The sequence below is a fragment of the Gopherus flavomarginatus genome, chromosome 8, assembly GCF_025201925.1.
Source record: "Gopherus flavomarginatus isolate rGopFla2 chromosome 8, rGopFla2.mat.asm, whole genome shotgun sequence".
NCBI lineage: Eukaryota > Metazoa > Chordata > Testudines > Testudinidae > Gopherus > Gopherus flavomarginatus.
In genome coordinates this window covers 28716060-28734861 of record NC_066624.1, presented here as the reverse complement: position 1 = coordinate 28734861, position 18802 = coordinate 28716060, and the positions used below count along the sequence as shown (strand labels likewise).

General features: G+C 43.6%; 1 protein-coding gene across 2 annotated transcripts in view; it reads left to right on the top strand.

Annotated features, from left to right (window-relative positions):
• Nucleotides 1-12350: 12350 nt before the first annotated feature.
• Nucleotides 12351-18802, top strand: part of RPS6KA6 (ribosomal protein S6 kinase A6) — an 84740-nt gene continuing 78288 nt past the window's right edge. For both annotated transcript variants that reach the window (XM_050965034.1, XM_050965033.1), the window contains exon 1: nt 12351-12583. In XM_050965034.1, the coding sequence (XP_050820991.1) occupies nt 12503-12583 (81 nt within the window). In that variant the 5' untranslated portion in view covers nt 12351-12502. The remainder of the gene's footprint in view (nt 12584-18802) is intronic.

The following is an 18802-nucleotide window of genomic DNA, read 5'->3' as shown; positions in this document are numbered from 1 at the left end:
CCCCTTCTCCATGGAGAATTTTCTTTTAAAATACCTTTTTTAAAAGAGAGATCACATAAGAACTTGTTTTTTTTTATCATGGTAATCTTTTCTCCTATTGAGATCAATTCCTACACACTAAGAACCTTTTCCTGCTCAATATTTCAAAAGGGCATTTAGTAATGAACCTTCATATCTAAAAAAGGGCTACATATCTGTTCAGTAGATGTGTTGCATGTCTATTTGACTTTAGATGTCCATGCTCCAGAGCTGGAGAACTTTTTCCCATAGCGGTACCTGTTGTGCGACACACATGCCCTCTGCACACTCTTGCCACCAGCTGATAGTATAAATGGGCGGAGACATTTTGATCCCCTCAGTTCCTTCACACTAGAAGCCAGTATTTGAAGTGACTCCAATCAGGGGCGTGTGCGAGGAAGCAGGGGCATGGCCCACCCAATCAGTGGGGGCACAAACTCCTCCCGAGTTGGGAGACTGAGCTCCTCCTCCTCCTCCTCCTCTCCGTAGGACCACGGGAGGAGAAGGGGAAAGCCAATTGCCGCCAGAGGACGGGGGGAGAGCCAGCTCCTTCAGCCATGAAGGGCACAGAAAGTGCCCCTCCAAAGCGGCCAAATTTTTATTCCTGTGCATGCTTCTGACTCCAATATAGAGGAAAAAGAGGGTGAGTCATGGAATGGACACGTGCAACACATCTCAAATGGTTTCTGAACACGTATGTATCCGTTTTTTCCTCATCGAGTGCTTGCACATGTCCATTCCACTTTAGGTGACTCACAAGTGGTTCCATATGGAGATGGTATTGGAGTCTGTCTAAACAAGGACTGAGGCATTACTCTTCCAAACTTAGCATCACCCCTAGTGGCCTGGGAGATTGCATAATGAGTGCTGAATGTATGAACCAAAGACCAAGTGGCAGCCCTGCAAATGTCAGTAATGGGAACATGACCCAGGAAAGCTGCTGAAGGTGCTTGAGCCCTTGTAGGATCTTTAGCAACGTCATAGCACAAACAAATGCAGGAGGAGATTCAGGACGGTATCATCTGGCAGGTAACAGGCTTTCCCTTCATTCTATTAGCAAAAAGGACAAATAGTTCAGGGGATAATCAAATGCCTTAGTCCTGTCCAGGTATAATGGTGATGCATTGTGGATGTTCAAAGTAATTTTTCCTCATCGTTGTGAGAGTGAGTTGTTGTGGAAAAGGTTGGCAAGTATATAAACGGAGTCATATGCAAATGGGAAATTACCTTAGTAAGAAATTTGGAGTGCAGACACAAGCCAACTTTGTCCATGTAAGAACCATATGAGGGGAGTGTAACAAGGTTGGCTGCCACCTTAGCATCCCCTTGGGGCTAGGGATCACACTGCAGCACTCTGCCTCTGTTTTCCTCTTCAAGGCCACTTAATAACTCATTCAGTCCAAAGGTAATTACAAACTTTCCCTGCTGGGTCTAATTTATTCAGTCCTTACACACCGGGCCTCTAGGCCCCAACCCCAGTTCAGTGTCTTTCTCCCCTTAGGTAGGGAGTCATGAGCCCTTCTTTGCAGAAATGAGGTCCCAGTTCAAAGTTTCTCTCTTTCTTTCTGCTCCCTCTCCTCCCAAGCTGTGGGTAAATACTTAAAATAGTCATTGGGCCAGGAAAAGAGTAAGAATGGCTCTGTTGCTTGGTGATTAGGGCACCCACCAGAGGTTGGAGTTCCATGCTGTGGGGCCACTGCTCCAATCACTCTTTCATTATTTATCCACAGTGGAATAGCTTTAACAGGAGAGACTGGGGAAGCCTCGTGTCTGACTATCCTGTAGCTCAGTGGTTGGAGCCCTGCTCAAATCCTTTCTTCCCCATTAAGCAGAGGGGAGAATTAAACCTTGGTCTCCCATATCCTAGGGGAGTGCTTTAACCAGTGGACTAAAAGTTATCAGGTGGGTAGTAGCATCACAAGGAACTGATTTGACACATCCTGCTGGCTACTGTGGGAAAGCTTTATTGAAGAAGAGACTCAGTAGAGTCTTGGAGAGGTTCTAAAGGCAGTCAGATTCTGGACTAGTTCTATTTCCTCTGGAAAATCATCCCACAGTTGAGTTCCTCTTCAACTGAGAACGTTTTTCTTCTGACTTTCACGTTTCATCCTCAGCTTTGTCAGATGCATTTTCCCAGGAGAGGGCAGTTGTCTTGGTATATCATGGAGAAGATGTGATCCCTGGTGTAGTTGCATCTTCACACTTGATGGCTTTGTAGATTAGGACCAAGACTTTGACGTGGCACTGGCAGCAGACTGGCAGCCAGTGGAGAAATCAGAGCACAAGGGTGACATGTTCACAGTACCTGAATCATTCTGCACAAACTAGGGCCTCTACATTGCTTCCACTTTAAGACCTGAAGATAGTAAGCTGCTGTAATCAGTTCTTGAGATAACAAATGCATGGCTCACAGAATGGGTGACAGTTCCTAGCAAGCTGCAATGGAAGAAGATATTGTTTTCCCTGGCGTTACCTGCTAGTCTAAGCTTAGTGAGGAGTCAAACAGGAGCTTGAGGCTTCACATCACTTTGAATGACGTAAAAGCCAGTTTTAGTTGAACTAGTGCAACTTTTGTATATGAACAAGGACTCAGGAAGATAATTCTGCATAAATTTTACATTCATGTATATTCAGTTTATGGTTAGAATTTTTTTTTCTGCAACTGTAAGGGCTTGAAAATCTTGGGGTGTGCAGAATCTAAATCTTTCAAGTGGGCCTGATCCAGCCTACACACTGGACGTTTAACACCAGTGATGCTGGTGCAGGACCTTTGAATCTTTTAATTAAGACCTAAACTAATATCTTCCAAATTGTATTCAATAGCCTGGCTGTTGGTTATTCACAGCATCATTCTGCACATGTAATCAAATCTCATTGTCCAGCAGTAAGTACAAATGATTGCCAACTATATTTTAAAATGGTACCTTGCAACTGCAAAGATACAATTCACTATACTTGTTCTGTTTCAGAGAGAGATGGGCTCCCATTTCAGTCTTATGAGATAAGATATTTTTCTAAAAAGACAAGTCTGTAATAAGCCACTATAGTCAAGAGGCAGGATGATCTCTTTTCTAGACTGGAAGATTTCTTACTGTGGTTGAATGGAACACAGCAAAAGAGTAGGATGATGTTTGATATGCACCCACTATGGCAGCTGTAGGCAGACAACAAATGTTATGAAGTAAAGCCATATTTGTCATTACTCCATTTCATAGCGTGACATCACACCATCACATAAACTGCCCTGAAGGTTAATGGGACAGCAGAGATATTTTTAGGAAAAAGATCAATTCCTCAAATATACTTATTAAATATTAGCTACACTCATGTAAGAACACCATGAAGGTTTGATTCTGTGCTGTTGTACTGAAGCAAAACTTCCAGTGAATCCAATGAGAGTTTGCCTGTGTAATAACTGTAGGATAGGGCCCTTGATTTACTGTAGCAGGAGTGGTAGCATAAGCTTTTATATTCTAACGCTGTTGTCATTTGATTATAGCTTCCATATATTGACATTTTTCAGGCTTTTACCATTTTTCATGGACTTTGGCTTCATTATCAACTGTCCCTGTATGAGGGATCACTCACCTATGCATTTTCTTCACTACATGTGGGAGGAAGTCTGTCTTTCTCTAGACAGGTTTTGTGTCCTTACAGAACTCCTATTTCACCAAGTTCTGTTTCCCGGTCCAGTCCTTAGCCAGACTGTTCTCTGGCTTTTTGTGGCCTAATTTAATTCCCAGGGCATAATTTCATCTGCCGCCAGGCTTTTCTCTTCCAGCATGGAGATCTCTCAAGCACACTCTGCCACTCCCACCAATCTAGGAATCCCTGGCACGGAAGAACTCCCAATGAATATCACCTCCCCTTCTCTGATAGGGAAGCCTCCAGGTTTTTAATATTGCAATAGCTTGCAGGATTCCTAATGTAGAAATATTGGGTTTGCGGATTTAATATGAACTGACAATTCTGTCATCAAAACGTGTAGTCCCCAAGAGCACATGTAGGACACAACCTGGACAGATGATGAGAGCTTTCACATTCCTCTAAGAAGGTGCTTAGCACCTTAAAGGGTCAGGCCCTTAACCTGCTGTACAATATTCAAGCCAAGTTTCAAGCTTCAGCCTTCAGACATTTTAGCTGTAGTCTTATTTTTAAAAGTGTGGTTGGAATTATTTAAAAATGGGGAAAATGTACTTTTTCACTCTCATGATTAAAAAATGGTGGAAGCTATTTTGCTCTCAAACTTTCCTCCAAAAGGTCTGAGCATGTGAAATTAGGGATTGAAATGGGAAATGCTTTGCAAATGGCATCTGCTACTATTTATAGGATCAAATTCTCTGTTGGTGAAACTCCATTGACTTCAGTGGATTTACACCAGTGAAGAATTTGGCCCACAGTGAGTTTTCTAGTAGTATTTGTACAATACATTTTTTTTTTTTACTGAAACACGTAATTGTGTTACATTGGGTAGAGGATTTAACATTTCAAATTTGTTTTACTAAGTAACACTCCTTTGGAGCAGAATAATGCAGGAGGCAAAACATTATAACTATACACAACAAGTTCTTCCAGCGATTAAAAAAGACCTGCCAGACCCAGTGTCAAGTATGATAGAGTTCATTTTCTATAACGATTCCATCGTTAATTTTTTTCAGGCACCTTGATTCTTATCCTTGAAAACAAGATCAGATTATTTATCTAGGCTAATGAACAGTTCTAAATTGGGAGTGGAAAACAGATAAATGTGATGCATCACATATAAAGGGGCAGATTGTGTTTTTCCATTAGTTTTAACAATATAACTACAAAAATTAGGAAAGATTGACATGAGAAAGTATTAACCAATTTAAAAACAAAAATGAGGCAAGAGTTCTGTTAGGGTCATTTCACTCATGGCAAATCCATGTTAACCAGAACTGTGCATAAAATCAATTCTTGCTCTTATCATGTGAACATGAGTTTCCTTGCCATGTGTGGAAAGGGATAACCCATGCAATAAACTAATTTACAAAACCAGCAGAACAGTTTCATATCATGGTTTATACCACGTATGTAAATATATGGATTTTGAAACATGGTCCTTACTTATGCTCTTTAAGTGTGAGTACAGACAAGATCCAATAATAGAATATGGTGCTTTTAATCTCTAGTTCAGGGGTCAGCAACCTTTCAGAAGTGGTGTTCTGAGTCTTCATTTATTCACTCTAATTTAAGGTTTTGTGTGCCGGTAATACATTGTAATGTTTTTAGAAGGTCTCTTTCTATAAGTCTATAATATATAACTAAACTATTGTTGTACATAAAGTAAATAAGGTTTTTGAAATGTTTAAGAAGCTTCACTTAAAATTAAATTAAAATGCAGAGCCCCCCAAGACTGATGACCAGGACCCGACCAGTGTGAGTGCCACTGAAAATCAGCTCACGTGCCGCCTTTGGCACGCATGCCATAGGTTGCCTACCCCTGCTCTAGTTCACTAGTTTAGGTCCAGTCCAGGTTGGTGGTGTACAAAAGTCATTACCAACTAATGGCTCTTTGGTGGCTTAGGCCTGGTCTGCACGCAGGTTTTGTACCTAATTCAGTTAGGGGTGTGATTATTTTTTTTTTTTTTACTGATATAGATACAATGGCACAACTCAAAGCATGGATGGAGTAATACCAGTATAAATGTGCCTTAAACCTGTATAGCTTATTCCTCTTTCCATACAGGAATAAATAAACTAGACCCTAAAAGCACATTTTATCCTGTATAATTGCATCCATAGACTTGGAGTGGTGATAGGGTTGTACTGTACCTGTACAGTTAAAGTGATACATCTCTTGTAGGTAGACAAGGCAGATAAAATGAGATGATATACTCAATTGTAAATGTATCCATATCACAAAAAACATCTTCACAATTGGTACTAATTGATGTTTGCAGGTATGTTGAGTTCCCACCCTGCTCTGAACAGGGTCTACACAAAATTAGTTGACATTTATTCTCTTCCTGGGGTTTGGCTTTATTGATAAATCACAGAATTACAAACACTTCAGCCTAAGTGTTCTCCTGAAGCAGTGTTGTTCTATGAGTTTCCTTGCGGAGATCTCTCTGACCTAAAACCCAGTTCCTTTTACCCAAATTGCCACTCCTGCTTCCCTTATTATCCAGGGTGGCATTAATGAGCTGTACCTGGTGCAGTCAGCATTTTCCTGGAGGATTCTAACACCCGCTGACAGGGTGGGGAAGCAAAAGAACCTGTCCATATGGTACAGTGCCCTTATTTGTAGTTTTGTTAGAGAAGCCAATGATTGAATGGATATGGAGACAGTACGTATCTTTTGAAATAGGCTAACTAGAACAGGTTTGAGGCACAGAACAGGAGACATGATGTGCATGGTGACTCTCTGTGTTGTACCTGTCTAAGAACTTGGTTATTGACATATGACCACAGTGTCTATAAAAGGAATAATGGAGCTGACTGAGTTGGTGTAGGAAAAGTTGAAAAAAAGTTCAATGCAGGCTGTAGAACCTTATTCTTATTTCTTTCCTCAAAGTATGTTGGGAATACAGAAACACTGAATACGCAAATGATACTGAAAATATATTTGACTTTGCCACCTGGACTTCACTAAGACATGCCATGCATACCAGTCATTTCAGAGCTACCAGCTTCTAAATATTTTTAATTACATGTTAGCTTTAAATCTTTGTCTGAAACAGTTAATCACAGAACTGTAGCTGACAGAAAATATCACTTAAAATTTTGATGCTGACATGAGACAACACATTTTTATTTCAACTATAACAGATGGCATTTACACTCCAAACTAAGGCTCCATTATGCACAAATGTTAACATGGGAACATAGGAATTGTACACTGGATCTAACCCATGGTCTATCTAGTACTGCATTTCATCTCCAGCCATGAACCCCAAAGCATGAGGTTTAATATCTCTCTTCATCACATTATTGGCATTAATGGTTATAACTCTGAGTATTTTTTATATCCATATAAACGTCCAATCTCTTTTTCGATCTTGCCAAGTTTTTGGCCTTAATGACATCCCATAACAATGAGTTCTACAACTTAATTATATATTGTGTGAAAAAAGTATTTCCTTTTATCGGTTTTGACTTTACCACCTTTAAATTTCACTGAATATCCTCTTGTGCTTTTGCTATGAAACAGGAAAAAGCAAAGCTTCGGATCTCTATCTCATTCATTCTTTATATATACCATGTGCTCTCTTATTCATCTCCTTTCTAAGGAAACAATCAAAAAATTTTCAATCTCTCTTTATCTGAGTTTTCCCATACCCCATATCCTTTCCCATTGCTCTGCTCTGTACCCCCTCTTATTCTGAAATGTTGTATGTCATTGAATGTGTCTGTAACCTGTCATCCTTTTGGGAAGTAGGAACTGTCTCAAAAGCCTTCAAAATAAGTGACTGGAATGCAGGAGGAAAGACCAAGCTTTGCTGAGGGCTGAAGTGTCACCAGCAAAAAAAAGTCACTTCTCACTTCCATCCCTTTTGATTTAAATTAATAGCTGCCCAGTGGTACTTCTTTGCCTACATATTTCACCACACAGGTCTGGTCCTTTGGCTTTCTGCCGATGCACATCAATAACATTAATAATACCTGTGTGCAAACAGAGGCATAGGAGTAGGAAGCAGCCTGGGTGTGAATTAAAGGCACAAAAACTTGGTTGCATCTCCTGATTGTATTTGTTATTAAAATCTGTGAAGTTCATTTCCTGTCCTGTCACCTGATCCCTCTAAAACCTGAATATCCCTCTCTCAAGCCAACAATGTTTTTTTTTCAGTTGTGAGAGACCTTTAATATAACAGAAGCAGTTACATGTTTTTGAATCAAAAGTAGTTGCCCATAAATATTCAAACACTGTGTTTAGTATATTAATTTTGGACCTAAATATTTTGTGAGTGAACTACATTTGGGGGGGAGGAGGGGGATGGAAATGTTCCTGGGCGCACATGGTTTGTTTCAGGCCAGACATTTTTGTCTTCTATGACTGAGTTATAAGCCTTTAAAAACAGGTTTACAATGGAAGTGCTGACAGGCTAACTGGATGTTGCTATAATGTCATACTCACAATATCCAATTCTCTTTTGTAGTCACACAGTTCAATTATAATGCATCCTGGGTAGTTCTGTGAGACGTGTTTTCTTCCAAGTGTATTCAAGGAATACAGCACCACAACATCCTCTTGTGTGCACTTAGTAAAAAGAAATAAGCAAGGCTGAGTAGTTCTGAAACATGTGGTGTACCAGCTTGCTCCCTCAGTCCTGCCAATTGTATAAAAATTATTTGGCAATCAAGAACTGTATCTTGCTGAGAGGGTGCTTGCTAGCTTTATGTGATGCTCTTTTGTGAAAGGTCATGCACAGGGCTGTCCTTAGGCATACGCAGCATGTGCGGCTGCGTAAGGCACCCGAAAATTTGGGGCACCATTCCGCGTGCTGGCTACTGCTGTAATCCTCTCTTCTCTGGCCCCTCCCCTGTGCTGGGCCGGAGGGCTTCTCTCTGCCCCTAACCCCGCCTCCTCCCTACTTTACTCCTCAGACAGCCAGTCAAGGACTCCAGCCTCTGACTCTGCTGACTCAGCCCTGGGGAGCCCAGAGTGGTGCAACCAGTCACTGGTGGTGGCCCAGTCCACTGCCACCCGGAGTGGAGTCCCTCCCTGGTCCCTGGCTGCCTGCGCTGCTCAGTATCCAGCAGGGGCCACACACACACACACACACACACACACACACACACACACACACTGGCTCTCACACTCACATCTTACGAATCACAGTCCCCCAATACAGATTGTCACACACACACAGTCTCATACTCCCCAACACACACTCTGTCACACAATCCCCCAACACAGTCACATACCCACACACTGGCTGGCTTTCTTTCACACTCACACACACACATGTATTATTATTGCTATTACTGCTTGTTACTTCCTGTCAAAATGCTCGTGGTGAACCAGGAGTGGCTAGGGGCTGCAGGAAGGCTGGGGGCTCTGGGAAGATGCAGCCCCCATGTGATAGCACGAAGCCTGCCTGAAGCCAATGCCACAACATCTGCGGCATATAAAGCTCGGTATGTGTCAACAATGGTGGGTTCTGGGGGTCCACGGGTGGGGGTGGTGGCTGTGCCCCCTCAACACATTGGGGTCAGTGATGCCAGCTGAGGAGTGGTGCCTTCTGTGAAGTATAGGTAATCCAGTTTACTGTAAGCAGAGTAAGGATGAGCTCTACCCTGACATCTGGTGGTGAATTGTGGCAAGTTGTGGAAAAGAACTTCCAGGGCTGGTCTTGTTTGCATAGGCACACCCACCCCACCTAGCACGAGCCCACAGCTGCCTAAATGGTCACTTTGGCTGCTGATAGGTCCCCAATTTCTCTGGTATTGGGGCAGGAAGAGTAAGTGTTGTTACCCTGATTATGTGACTCAAGGCCAGTGGAACTGTTTTATGACAGAGGGACTCGCCATCAACTAGGTAGCACTCGCTAGATAAGGGACATAGGTTCCAATGCCTAGTGAATGGAAGGAGGTTGGGACAGGTATTTGATGGTATGAGCCCTTTTTGAGGGCCTGAAACACTAATTGCACCTTCTTCTTTCTCCACTGTTGAACAGCAGAGCTAATTTTGATTCTATTAAGAGTCTACTTGTAGGTTGCTTTGCTGAATTCACTTTGGGCTAAGGGTGCACCAGCACTGGGGCTCCCATACTACAAGCTGAAATCACAAAGAGCTAAAATTACTAAGAGCTAAGATCACTGAGTGCTGTGTTAACCAGTGGGTGAGCCTGAAGATATATTGCTAAGCAGCTGGCAGAGCGGAGCAGTTTGCGGGATGGTTGGAGTGGCCTGCGGGATGGTGAGTGGAGTGAAGCAGTGTGGAGCAATTTGCAGGACTGTTGGAGTGTCCAGCAGGATGGCTGGAGTGGAGTGAAGCGAGGCGGAGCGGGATAGAGTGGAGCAGTTTGTGGGACAGCTGGAGCGGCTCATGGGATGGCTGGTGGAGTAGAGTGGCTTATGGTGAAGGCTGCAGCAGGACCCCACGGAGAGGCGGGGCAGATGGCCTTGGACCACGTAAGGTGCCTCTTAACATCCCGCATTCCCTTTCCTCCCCATTTCCACCCAGGCTAGGGGTGGGGTAAAACTCTGCAGATAAACTTTTGAACTCTGGGGCTGCACTGACCAGAGACAGAGACTTTTGGGTTGCTGGGCTCAAAAGACTTTTGGTGTGTTGGACTTTTGGGACTTTGGGGTGATCTTTTGGGTTGTTGGACTTAAGACCCTGAGGGGAAAAGGATACTGCCAAACTTATTTGGGGTGGGTCTTTTGCTCATGGTTTGTGTTATGAATCCTGTTTGCGGTGTTTCTCCAACACAGTGCCACATTGTTTCCCTTCTTTATTAAGAGGATTTTGCTACACTCAGATTCCAGTCCTTGCGAGAGGGGAAGTATGGCCTCTTAGAGTCTCTCGGGGGGGGTCACTGGGTGGAGACTTGAGCTGGTTTTGCATTGCGTTATTGAAACAGAACCCCTAGATACTGAACCTGGCCCTTGTTGCTGCCAACTCAGACGGGCAGGAGGGTTACATTAATAATACTGTGTAGGGTCCCATAAATCCTAAGAATGGCCCTGGTCATGCAGTATGTTTAAATAAGTATAAAATATTCTCAGAATAGTTTTCTGTCTTGGGTAATAATTTCCAAACACATTTTTAACCATGTTCCATGAACCACAACTTTTTTTCCTTCCAAGATCAAAGAATGATTTAGGGAAAAAAAAAATAAAAAACCCTTTCACTCAGAGGATCTCAGACATCTTTTTATCTGGCAAATAGCAAACTAACTACAGTGCCAAACTCCTTCAGAATTGGAAACAATGCAATGTTCCTCTAATTACGTACTTGGAAACGGAGGAATAAATCTCTTGGTGCTTGTAACCAAGGTGAAATACATGATCCCTTCCTTTCTCATGCAGACACTACATGCTTTTATGCTGTTTCTGGCTCTAAGAGGTTGTAAGATCCCAACAGGGTTTTAGTTTGATCTTGCAGCTTCTGGACCTGAGAATATATTCCTATCCTCCCCTGTAATGAATTTCACAAGTTAATCACTGGCTTCTTTTGCTGTCATTTAAACAACTTCTACAGAAGGTGTTTACTGCAAATATGAAATGGTATCTGTAAACCAGTTAAGCACTGGTAACTCAGCGACCTCTTCTCATGAACTACTGCCGCTGCTCTATAGGTGTCTTAGCCTGTGTTATATAGGAGGTCAGACTAGAAGATCACAGTAGTCCCTTCATGGCCTTACTCTGTAAAACTAGTCATCAGTTACTACCTGAGGAATTCAAAGTGCCCATACTTGCAATGTTGTGTGTATGCAATTCAACTTCACTGCAGGATCAGGGCTTAAGCCCAATTCCACAAGGTAAGCACAATCCCTGACTTTTATTGTGTGAGTAGCTGCATTGACTTTGATTGCATACTCCCATTGGCTTTAAAGATACCATGCCCATCCCCAGCAGCCCAGGGCTGCATTGGCACTTGCAGCACCTCTCTGCAACAGGGCCAAATCCTAAAGTTCTCACTCAATTTTCCCCAGGCAAAACTCTCACTAAGGGGACCAGATAGCAAGTGTGAAATATTAGGACACTTTTTTTTGGCAGGGGAGTAGGAGGAGGCATAGTTGCCTATATAAACCCAAACCCGTAACACAGGGGATGGTCCTGAACATATCGGTAGGCCTGGTCCCCCTAACGGCCACTGACAGCAATAAGCAGCAGTACCAGCGAGGAGGCAGCCTCACACCCCACCCTGTGCAGGTCGCGTCTGGCCCCGGTGTGCTTTTTACCCGCGGGAGCTCTGGGCTGTCGCCGTCCTGCAGGGACGGGCACCCCCACGGGGGCACCCGAGCCGTGCAGCGGGGATCCCGCCCCAGGGCAGATGCAGGCAGCATCCTCCGGCGCAGCGGCTGCAGGCCTGGAGCCGGGTGACGGGTCCCCCCTCACTATGCAGCGGGGAGACGCTCGTGGGCGAGGGAGGGGGAAGGACTCCGAACGCGCAGCCCGCTGAGCACGTTACAAAGGACGTGCATCACACCCCCGCCATGGCTCACGTCATCCCCCGCCTCCCCCACACCGCCTGCTCCACGTGCGCCTCCCACCCCGCGCCGGGGATTCTCCAGCCCGGCCTGACGTCATTCCCATGTTGCATCGGTACCGCCCCCTCCCCGGCCGCCATGTTGGGGGAGGGGGCGCGGTGCGGGCAGTGCGGAGCCGCCCCCGCCGGGCAGCAGAGCTAGTTCCTGCGCCGCCGCCGCGCTCTATGGGCCAGCGGAGGGGACCCGCCGGCTCGGCAGCGCGCTGCCCTTGAGGCCGCAGAAGCAGCAGCCGCCGCCGCGGAGCCGGGACATGAGCAGCGGCTGCGAGCGGCGGCGGCTCCCCGGCTAGCGGGCGCGAGGACATGGTGCCGTTCGCCCCGCTGGAGGACGCGGAGGAGCCGGAGCCCTGCCACAAAATGGAGCTGTGCATGAGTGGCGGCGAGGTCAGTGCGGGGCTGCGGGGGGTTGGGCGCTAGGCCGGGGGCGGGCGCCGCGCAGCAGGAATGGGGCCGCCCGGCGGGCACCTGCTGTCTCCGTCCCGCTCCCACGCGTGGGTCTGGCTGCTGGGGCAGCGGGCCGGAGAGCGTAACGCTTGGAGCCTCTGAGACTATCAGCCCCTACTCGCCTCCCACCCCCGATCTTCCCCCGGGAGTCTGTCCGACCGCCACCACAAGACTGCCCGCCCCCCACCCTGAGACTGTCAGTCCGTATCTGCCCCCCGATCCCATCCCTTAGAGAGCCCACGGGCCCTCCACGCCGATCCGGTCCCCGAGACCTTCCCAAGACTGTCAGTCCCCATTGTCCCCCATCCCAGTCCTGTCCCCTAGAGAGCTCACTTGCCCCCCCCACCAAGAGACTGTCAGCCCCTATCTAGTCCCCCTGAGAACCTGCTCCCCCTTCACTTCTAGATCCTGCTCCCCCAGCCCAAGTCTAGCAATCCCCCCTTCAGAATTCTTCTGCACACCCTTCCTTCTCCTAGTTCCCCTCAGAGCCCATGTCTGTCTCCAGCCTTGGATCCTGCTGCCACCTCTGGAGAGCTTGCTTACACTTCATCCAGATGCTGTCCCAAAGAGCCCAGGGGCCCCTTTCTCCTAGATCCTGCTGCCATCCCTTGAGAGCCCACCTGCCCCATCCTGATCTTGCTGTTCCCAGCTGCTGACCCCCAAGAGTCTATCTGTCCTTCACCCGGAGATCCAGCTGTGACTCCCAAGAGAGCTCTGCTGTTCCTGATCCTTGTCCTCCTTGCCCCCAAGAGACCACTTGCCCTTCATCCCAATTCTGCTACCTGAAACAATCCAGCTAGGTCCCTCCTGTCCGTTACTCCAATCCTGCTGCCCCCAGCCGCCCCCAAGTGCCTGTCTATTCTTTATCTTCCTACTGCTCCCAGTGGTACTGAACAGACCCTGCATACTCCTCACCCTGGCCATCTTCAGCCACCCCGAGATCCTAGCTACACAGTGAATTTGAACCTCATATCCTGAGACCTACCCACCTTAAATTGTCCCGTCAGTCATCACCCTGAGCCCTGCATTCCTGAGGTCTCAAAGTGCCCATCAATCAATCCATCACAAAGAATCAGACTTGCCTCAACTCATCCTCTCAACTACTCCCCTGAGGCCCCAGTCACTTCCTAAACCACCCCCTTGAACTGTTCCCATCCCCTTCAGTTAGCTGCCACCTCCTTACATCCAGAGCCGTGCAGGTTACTGTTTCTGGGCTCAGCAGGAGCTGACAAACCTAATCTCTCATGGATTTATACTACCTGTAACATGTGCAAAGTTATAGCTGTGTCAGCTTTTTGGATGAATTAATGGTCATTGAGTGTGAGATGTTAATTTAGTGTGGTGCGCAGCTCTTTGTGTGTTTAACTTAACAATTGCCAAGCTGTTAGGTTGTGGTGGAGAAAATGCTGTTTGGTATTGGGCTTTCTATAAACTATCCTGGTAATTTAAATGCTTTTGCTGCTGTTGTAGTTTTGATAGACATTTATTGGGTTTTTCTGATTACATAATTTTAGCAATTAGCCTGTGTTTTTGTGCCTGCATACAGAGGCTACTACCACATTTCTGATTAAATAACCATAGAGTACCTACCAATTAGTGATTTACAGGGAGAAGTCTGAGGTTAAGCAAGGGTTTGGGACCTTAGCAGTTTTACAGTAAAATCAAAGAAGCTCTTGCTAGAGGAGTTTAAATAAAGCTTAAGCCTTACAGTTTCCTTACTTCCTCTTAAACTGAGACCTGGCCAGAAGTGGAGCACCAAATGTGATTTAGCTGCACTGTGTAATTTTAAAATACATATTTGATATTGTATTTATCTAGTAGTGGGTAACAGCTCAGTATTATTATTTTATGCACTTAAATGTAGAAATCAGAAGCGCATTGAAAGCTGGGTTTCCAGAGTTGTCAGGTTAGATCGTTGAACTGAATGATCACACATGTGTCTGAGGGATTGATTTACATGTTACACATATGGAAGATGTTTTGTAAGTAAAGCTTCTAAAAACAGGTCTCACTCACTTCCTGTGGTACATTGGGCTGTACTTACTGAGACAGTGCGTGTGTCTCTTAAGTACAAACGTACATAAAATATGCCTTGGATGTGAAGGTGTCATGGTCTAATTCCCCCAACTCTGAACCTTAGCATCCAAAAGATGGGGTACCAGCATGAATTCCTCTAAGCTCAATTACTAGCTTAGAACCTGTAGCGCTGCCACCAACCAGGAATTCCAGTGCCTGGTACACTCTGGTCCCCCCAAAACCTTGCCCGGGGACCCCCAAGACCCAGACCCTCTGGATCTTAACACAAGGAAAGTAAACCCTTTCCCTCACTGTTGCCTCTCCCAGGCTTCCCCTCCCTGGGTTACTTTGGAAGATCACTGTGATTCAAACTCCTTGAATCTTAAAACAGAGAGGAAAATGCACCTTCCACCCTCCTCCTCTCTTCCCCTCCCAGATTCTCCCTGAGAGAGGCAGTAATCCTAACACAGAGAGAAATTAGCCTCTCTCTCCCCCTTCCCTCCTTTCTCCCAACCAATTCCCTGGTGAATCCAGACCCAGTCCCCTGGGGTCTCACCAGGATAAAAAAACAATCAGGTTCTTAAACAAGAAACTTTTTTAATTAAAGAGAGAAAACCAGTAAAAATTATCTTTGTAAATTTAAAATGGAATAGGTACAGGGTCTTTCAGCTATAGACACTGGGAATACCCTCCCAGCCTAAGTATTCAGGTACAAATTAAAATCCTTTCAGCAAAATATAAATTTAAACTCCTCCCAGCCAAATACACATTTGCAAATAAAGAAAACAACTATAAGCCTAACTCGGTTTATCTACCTAGTACTCACTATTTTGAACTTATAAGAGCCTGTATCGGAGAGATTGGAGAGAAACCTGGTTGCACATCTGATCCCTCTGAGCCCCCAGAGTGAACAACAACCAAAATCTAACAGCACACACAAAACTTCCCTCCCTCAAGATTTGAAAGTATCCTGTCCTCTGATTGGTCCTCTGGTCAGGTGACAGCCAGGCTCACTGTTCTTGTTAACCCTTTCCAGGCAAAGAGATATGAACCATTTTTGTTCTGTTAACTCTTACTTATCTGTTTATGACAGAAGGGTTTGAAGAGAATGAGGCACTGTTTTTGGAGGATCTTGCAGAAGTTATATTATCCGATAATGCACATTTATACATAAAAAAAGTATGGTACTTCATTTCAGCAAGAAAACCAGAGGGAGCCTTTAACTCTGTTGTATTTTATTCTTTTTCTGTAGTGTGTCCACAGAGTGCTGTTTCTAAGCACTGTAATTACTGTAGCTGTACACACTCTTAAATATGCTAGTGATTTAATACTTAATCACAGTCTATGTATCTAAGTAATTTAGAAAAATAACTATTATAATTGTTACAATGGATGTCTGGATAAAAACATTCAGTTGCAGGTTGTATAAAGATTGTATTTATACTACGATTTGTTAAAATAATAGAACTGCATCTCAAGCAATAAATCTTTTTTTTATTCTGAAGAATTTGTGGCATCATTCAGCTTTTTTCAGCTAGTACTGTAATATATCAGTATGTTTTAAAAAGATGAAATTTAAGTGGTGTTATAGGTAACTACTTAAACATAAACGTGCACATCTTTTAAATGTACATACTTTACATTGTTGTGGTCGCTTATAGTTGGACAAATATTGCAGTTTTTTTAGCTGACTTTCTTTGACTGTGTTCAGTTGTAGCTTTCCACAAATATTCTAGCACATGAGTTTGCTAGCAGCAATATTTGGAGAAGACAGGCTTTAGCCTCAGTGCTCATACTGACTACAGCAGGGCTATGCTGTGCTTAAGTGCTTTGCTGGGTTGGGACTAAAGAAAGAAATGTGAAACTGGCAGTGGCTGTTGCTAGAAACCTGATTCCAAGAGTTGTCACATGGTACGTTGGCTTCCTAAGCATATGTCCAACCAAAACAGCTCAGCTTTCTAATTTTGAATATTTATAACAAACTGTACAATTAAAAGGCTAATAATTGTGTGAAGTGATTCAGTGAATAACTTTTGTAAATAACTAACTTGAGAAATCATAAACAACTTAGGATGGATCACAAAGAGTAAGACTAATGAACTGTTTGTTATGAATTCACACTACTCTCTATCAGATTTTTGGACGCACTGTAATTCAAGAACAGAAATTAGTATGCCTGATATTAAAATCAAATTGCATTTGCTGAATAATCTTTATTTTATATTTTCCTTTTATGTTTTAAATGCTTAAAGGACTTTTCCTTGCAGCTGCATTTTCATGAACTAAAACTGCAAATATTTACCATTTTGCAATATACTATTTTGTATTAATAGTACAGTAGCATTTTTAAGTTCTTTTTATGAAGTCCCTGTTCACTCAGTAACTGGGTTTAAACTGTAGTTTATTTTGAGTTAAATTTTTTTTATGTTGGTGAGGTTTGATCCTGTATGTAAATGTGTAGAATTAACCTTAGTTTGTACTGCATCATGCTACTTCATGTTTTCGATTTGGAGGGTCTAAACTCTGAAGTGACCATGGATTCTATGAAGTTGCAAGGAGTTAATAGTGATGACTTTTCAATAGCATATTTTTCAGGGCAGGCCATTTACTCTAGTATCAGTGCTCCAGTCCGTTGGATTAAATAGTTTAAGGTGACCATTCAGAAATTATCTTTGAGAATTTGCTTGTTGACTAAATTTATCTCATGTTTTAAGGTAGATAAATACATTTCCAATGAAATGGCACTTATTTTTTTAACTGACAATCTAGGGGGGAAATAAAACATTTATTTTTTAACTGACAATCTAGGGGGGAGGGATAGCTCAGGGGTTTGAGCATTGGCCTACTAAACCCAGGGTTGTGAGTTCAATCCCTGAGGGGGCCATTAAGGGAACTGGGGTAAAAATCTGGGGATTGGTCCTGCTTGGAGCAGGGGGTTGGACTAGATGACCTCCTGAGGTCCCTTCCAACCCTAATAGTCTATGATTCTATGATTATGGCAAGTACTGTTGTTTCAAGGCATAAAACTAACCTCAGAGGAATTAGAAATAAGTTTTCCCTATGGATAATGTATTCCACAGTTGCCTACTTCATGTTTTTTCTGCACTTTTCCTTTGAAGCATCAGAGGCACTGGACTAAATGGACTCTGGTCTCATCTGGTGTGGTAATTCTTATGTTCCTGTGACAAAAATGAGAAGTCACTTAGTAATCAATGACATTGTTTCCTATGAACTGTCTTTTTTTTGTACTACTAAGTTAAGGATCTCTGTCTAGCAGTTTAAGCTTCATAGGTATGGTGAATGAAATGTATTTTTACAACAGTCAATATACACAAATGTTTTCATGATGTTAAATAGATTGAAAACTAAGTTTTTGCTTGTAAATATATATGCAGTAGTAACAGTATACTCATGGGAACTAGAAAACGACCAAGACACTGTTTAAAGTGTCATGTTGGCCATGTCCTTTTTAATATTTCTTCGACAAATGTAATCTCTCTCCCAAGATGAGAACATGAATGGAACTTTGAGAATTTGGCTCTGATCCTATAGTTTGATCTGTTTGACCAAATCCCCATTGGAGCTAGTGGAGTTCCATGTGAATGCAAGGATCTGCTTGTCCCGATACAATTGTAGAGTCAGAGCCAGATTCTCAGTTTAGTTCATGTCTTTTTCATTTGACTTTTTGGTCCACTTGAATTATGTCTTATCCATTCATTCCAGTTGGCCTTACAGCCAATTTAGGAAGAATCTGAAGGAGAGGCTGTGCCCTGTATTTGCTTCTTTATGATGTATAAAACACCTGAAAGGTAATCTGAAAGGTAGTATGATGGTGCTCTTTATATGTACATTGTGATCTTTTTAAAGCTCTTATTGAAAGGGATTTGGTATCAAATCTTTACCAAAAAGCAAACACACACAAACAAAAAGAAACTGCTTTTTATCTACGTGTGTGTTCAGGAGCTTTACTTAAATGTGGAACAACATGTTAAATAAAAATAACTTCCTCTTTCCTATTCAGTTTCACGTATGTTTTCTTTGATGTACTGCTTTATTTGTACATTGACTCTCCCTTGGAAACAGTCATCAAGGATTGAATTTATGTTAAACAAAAAAGTGGATATTTTTGTGAGGGGAGAGTTA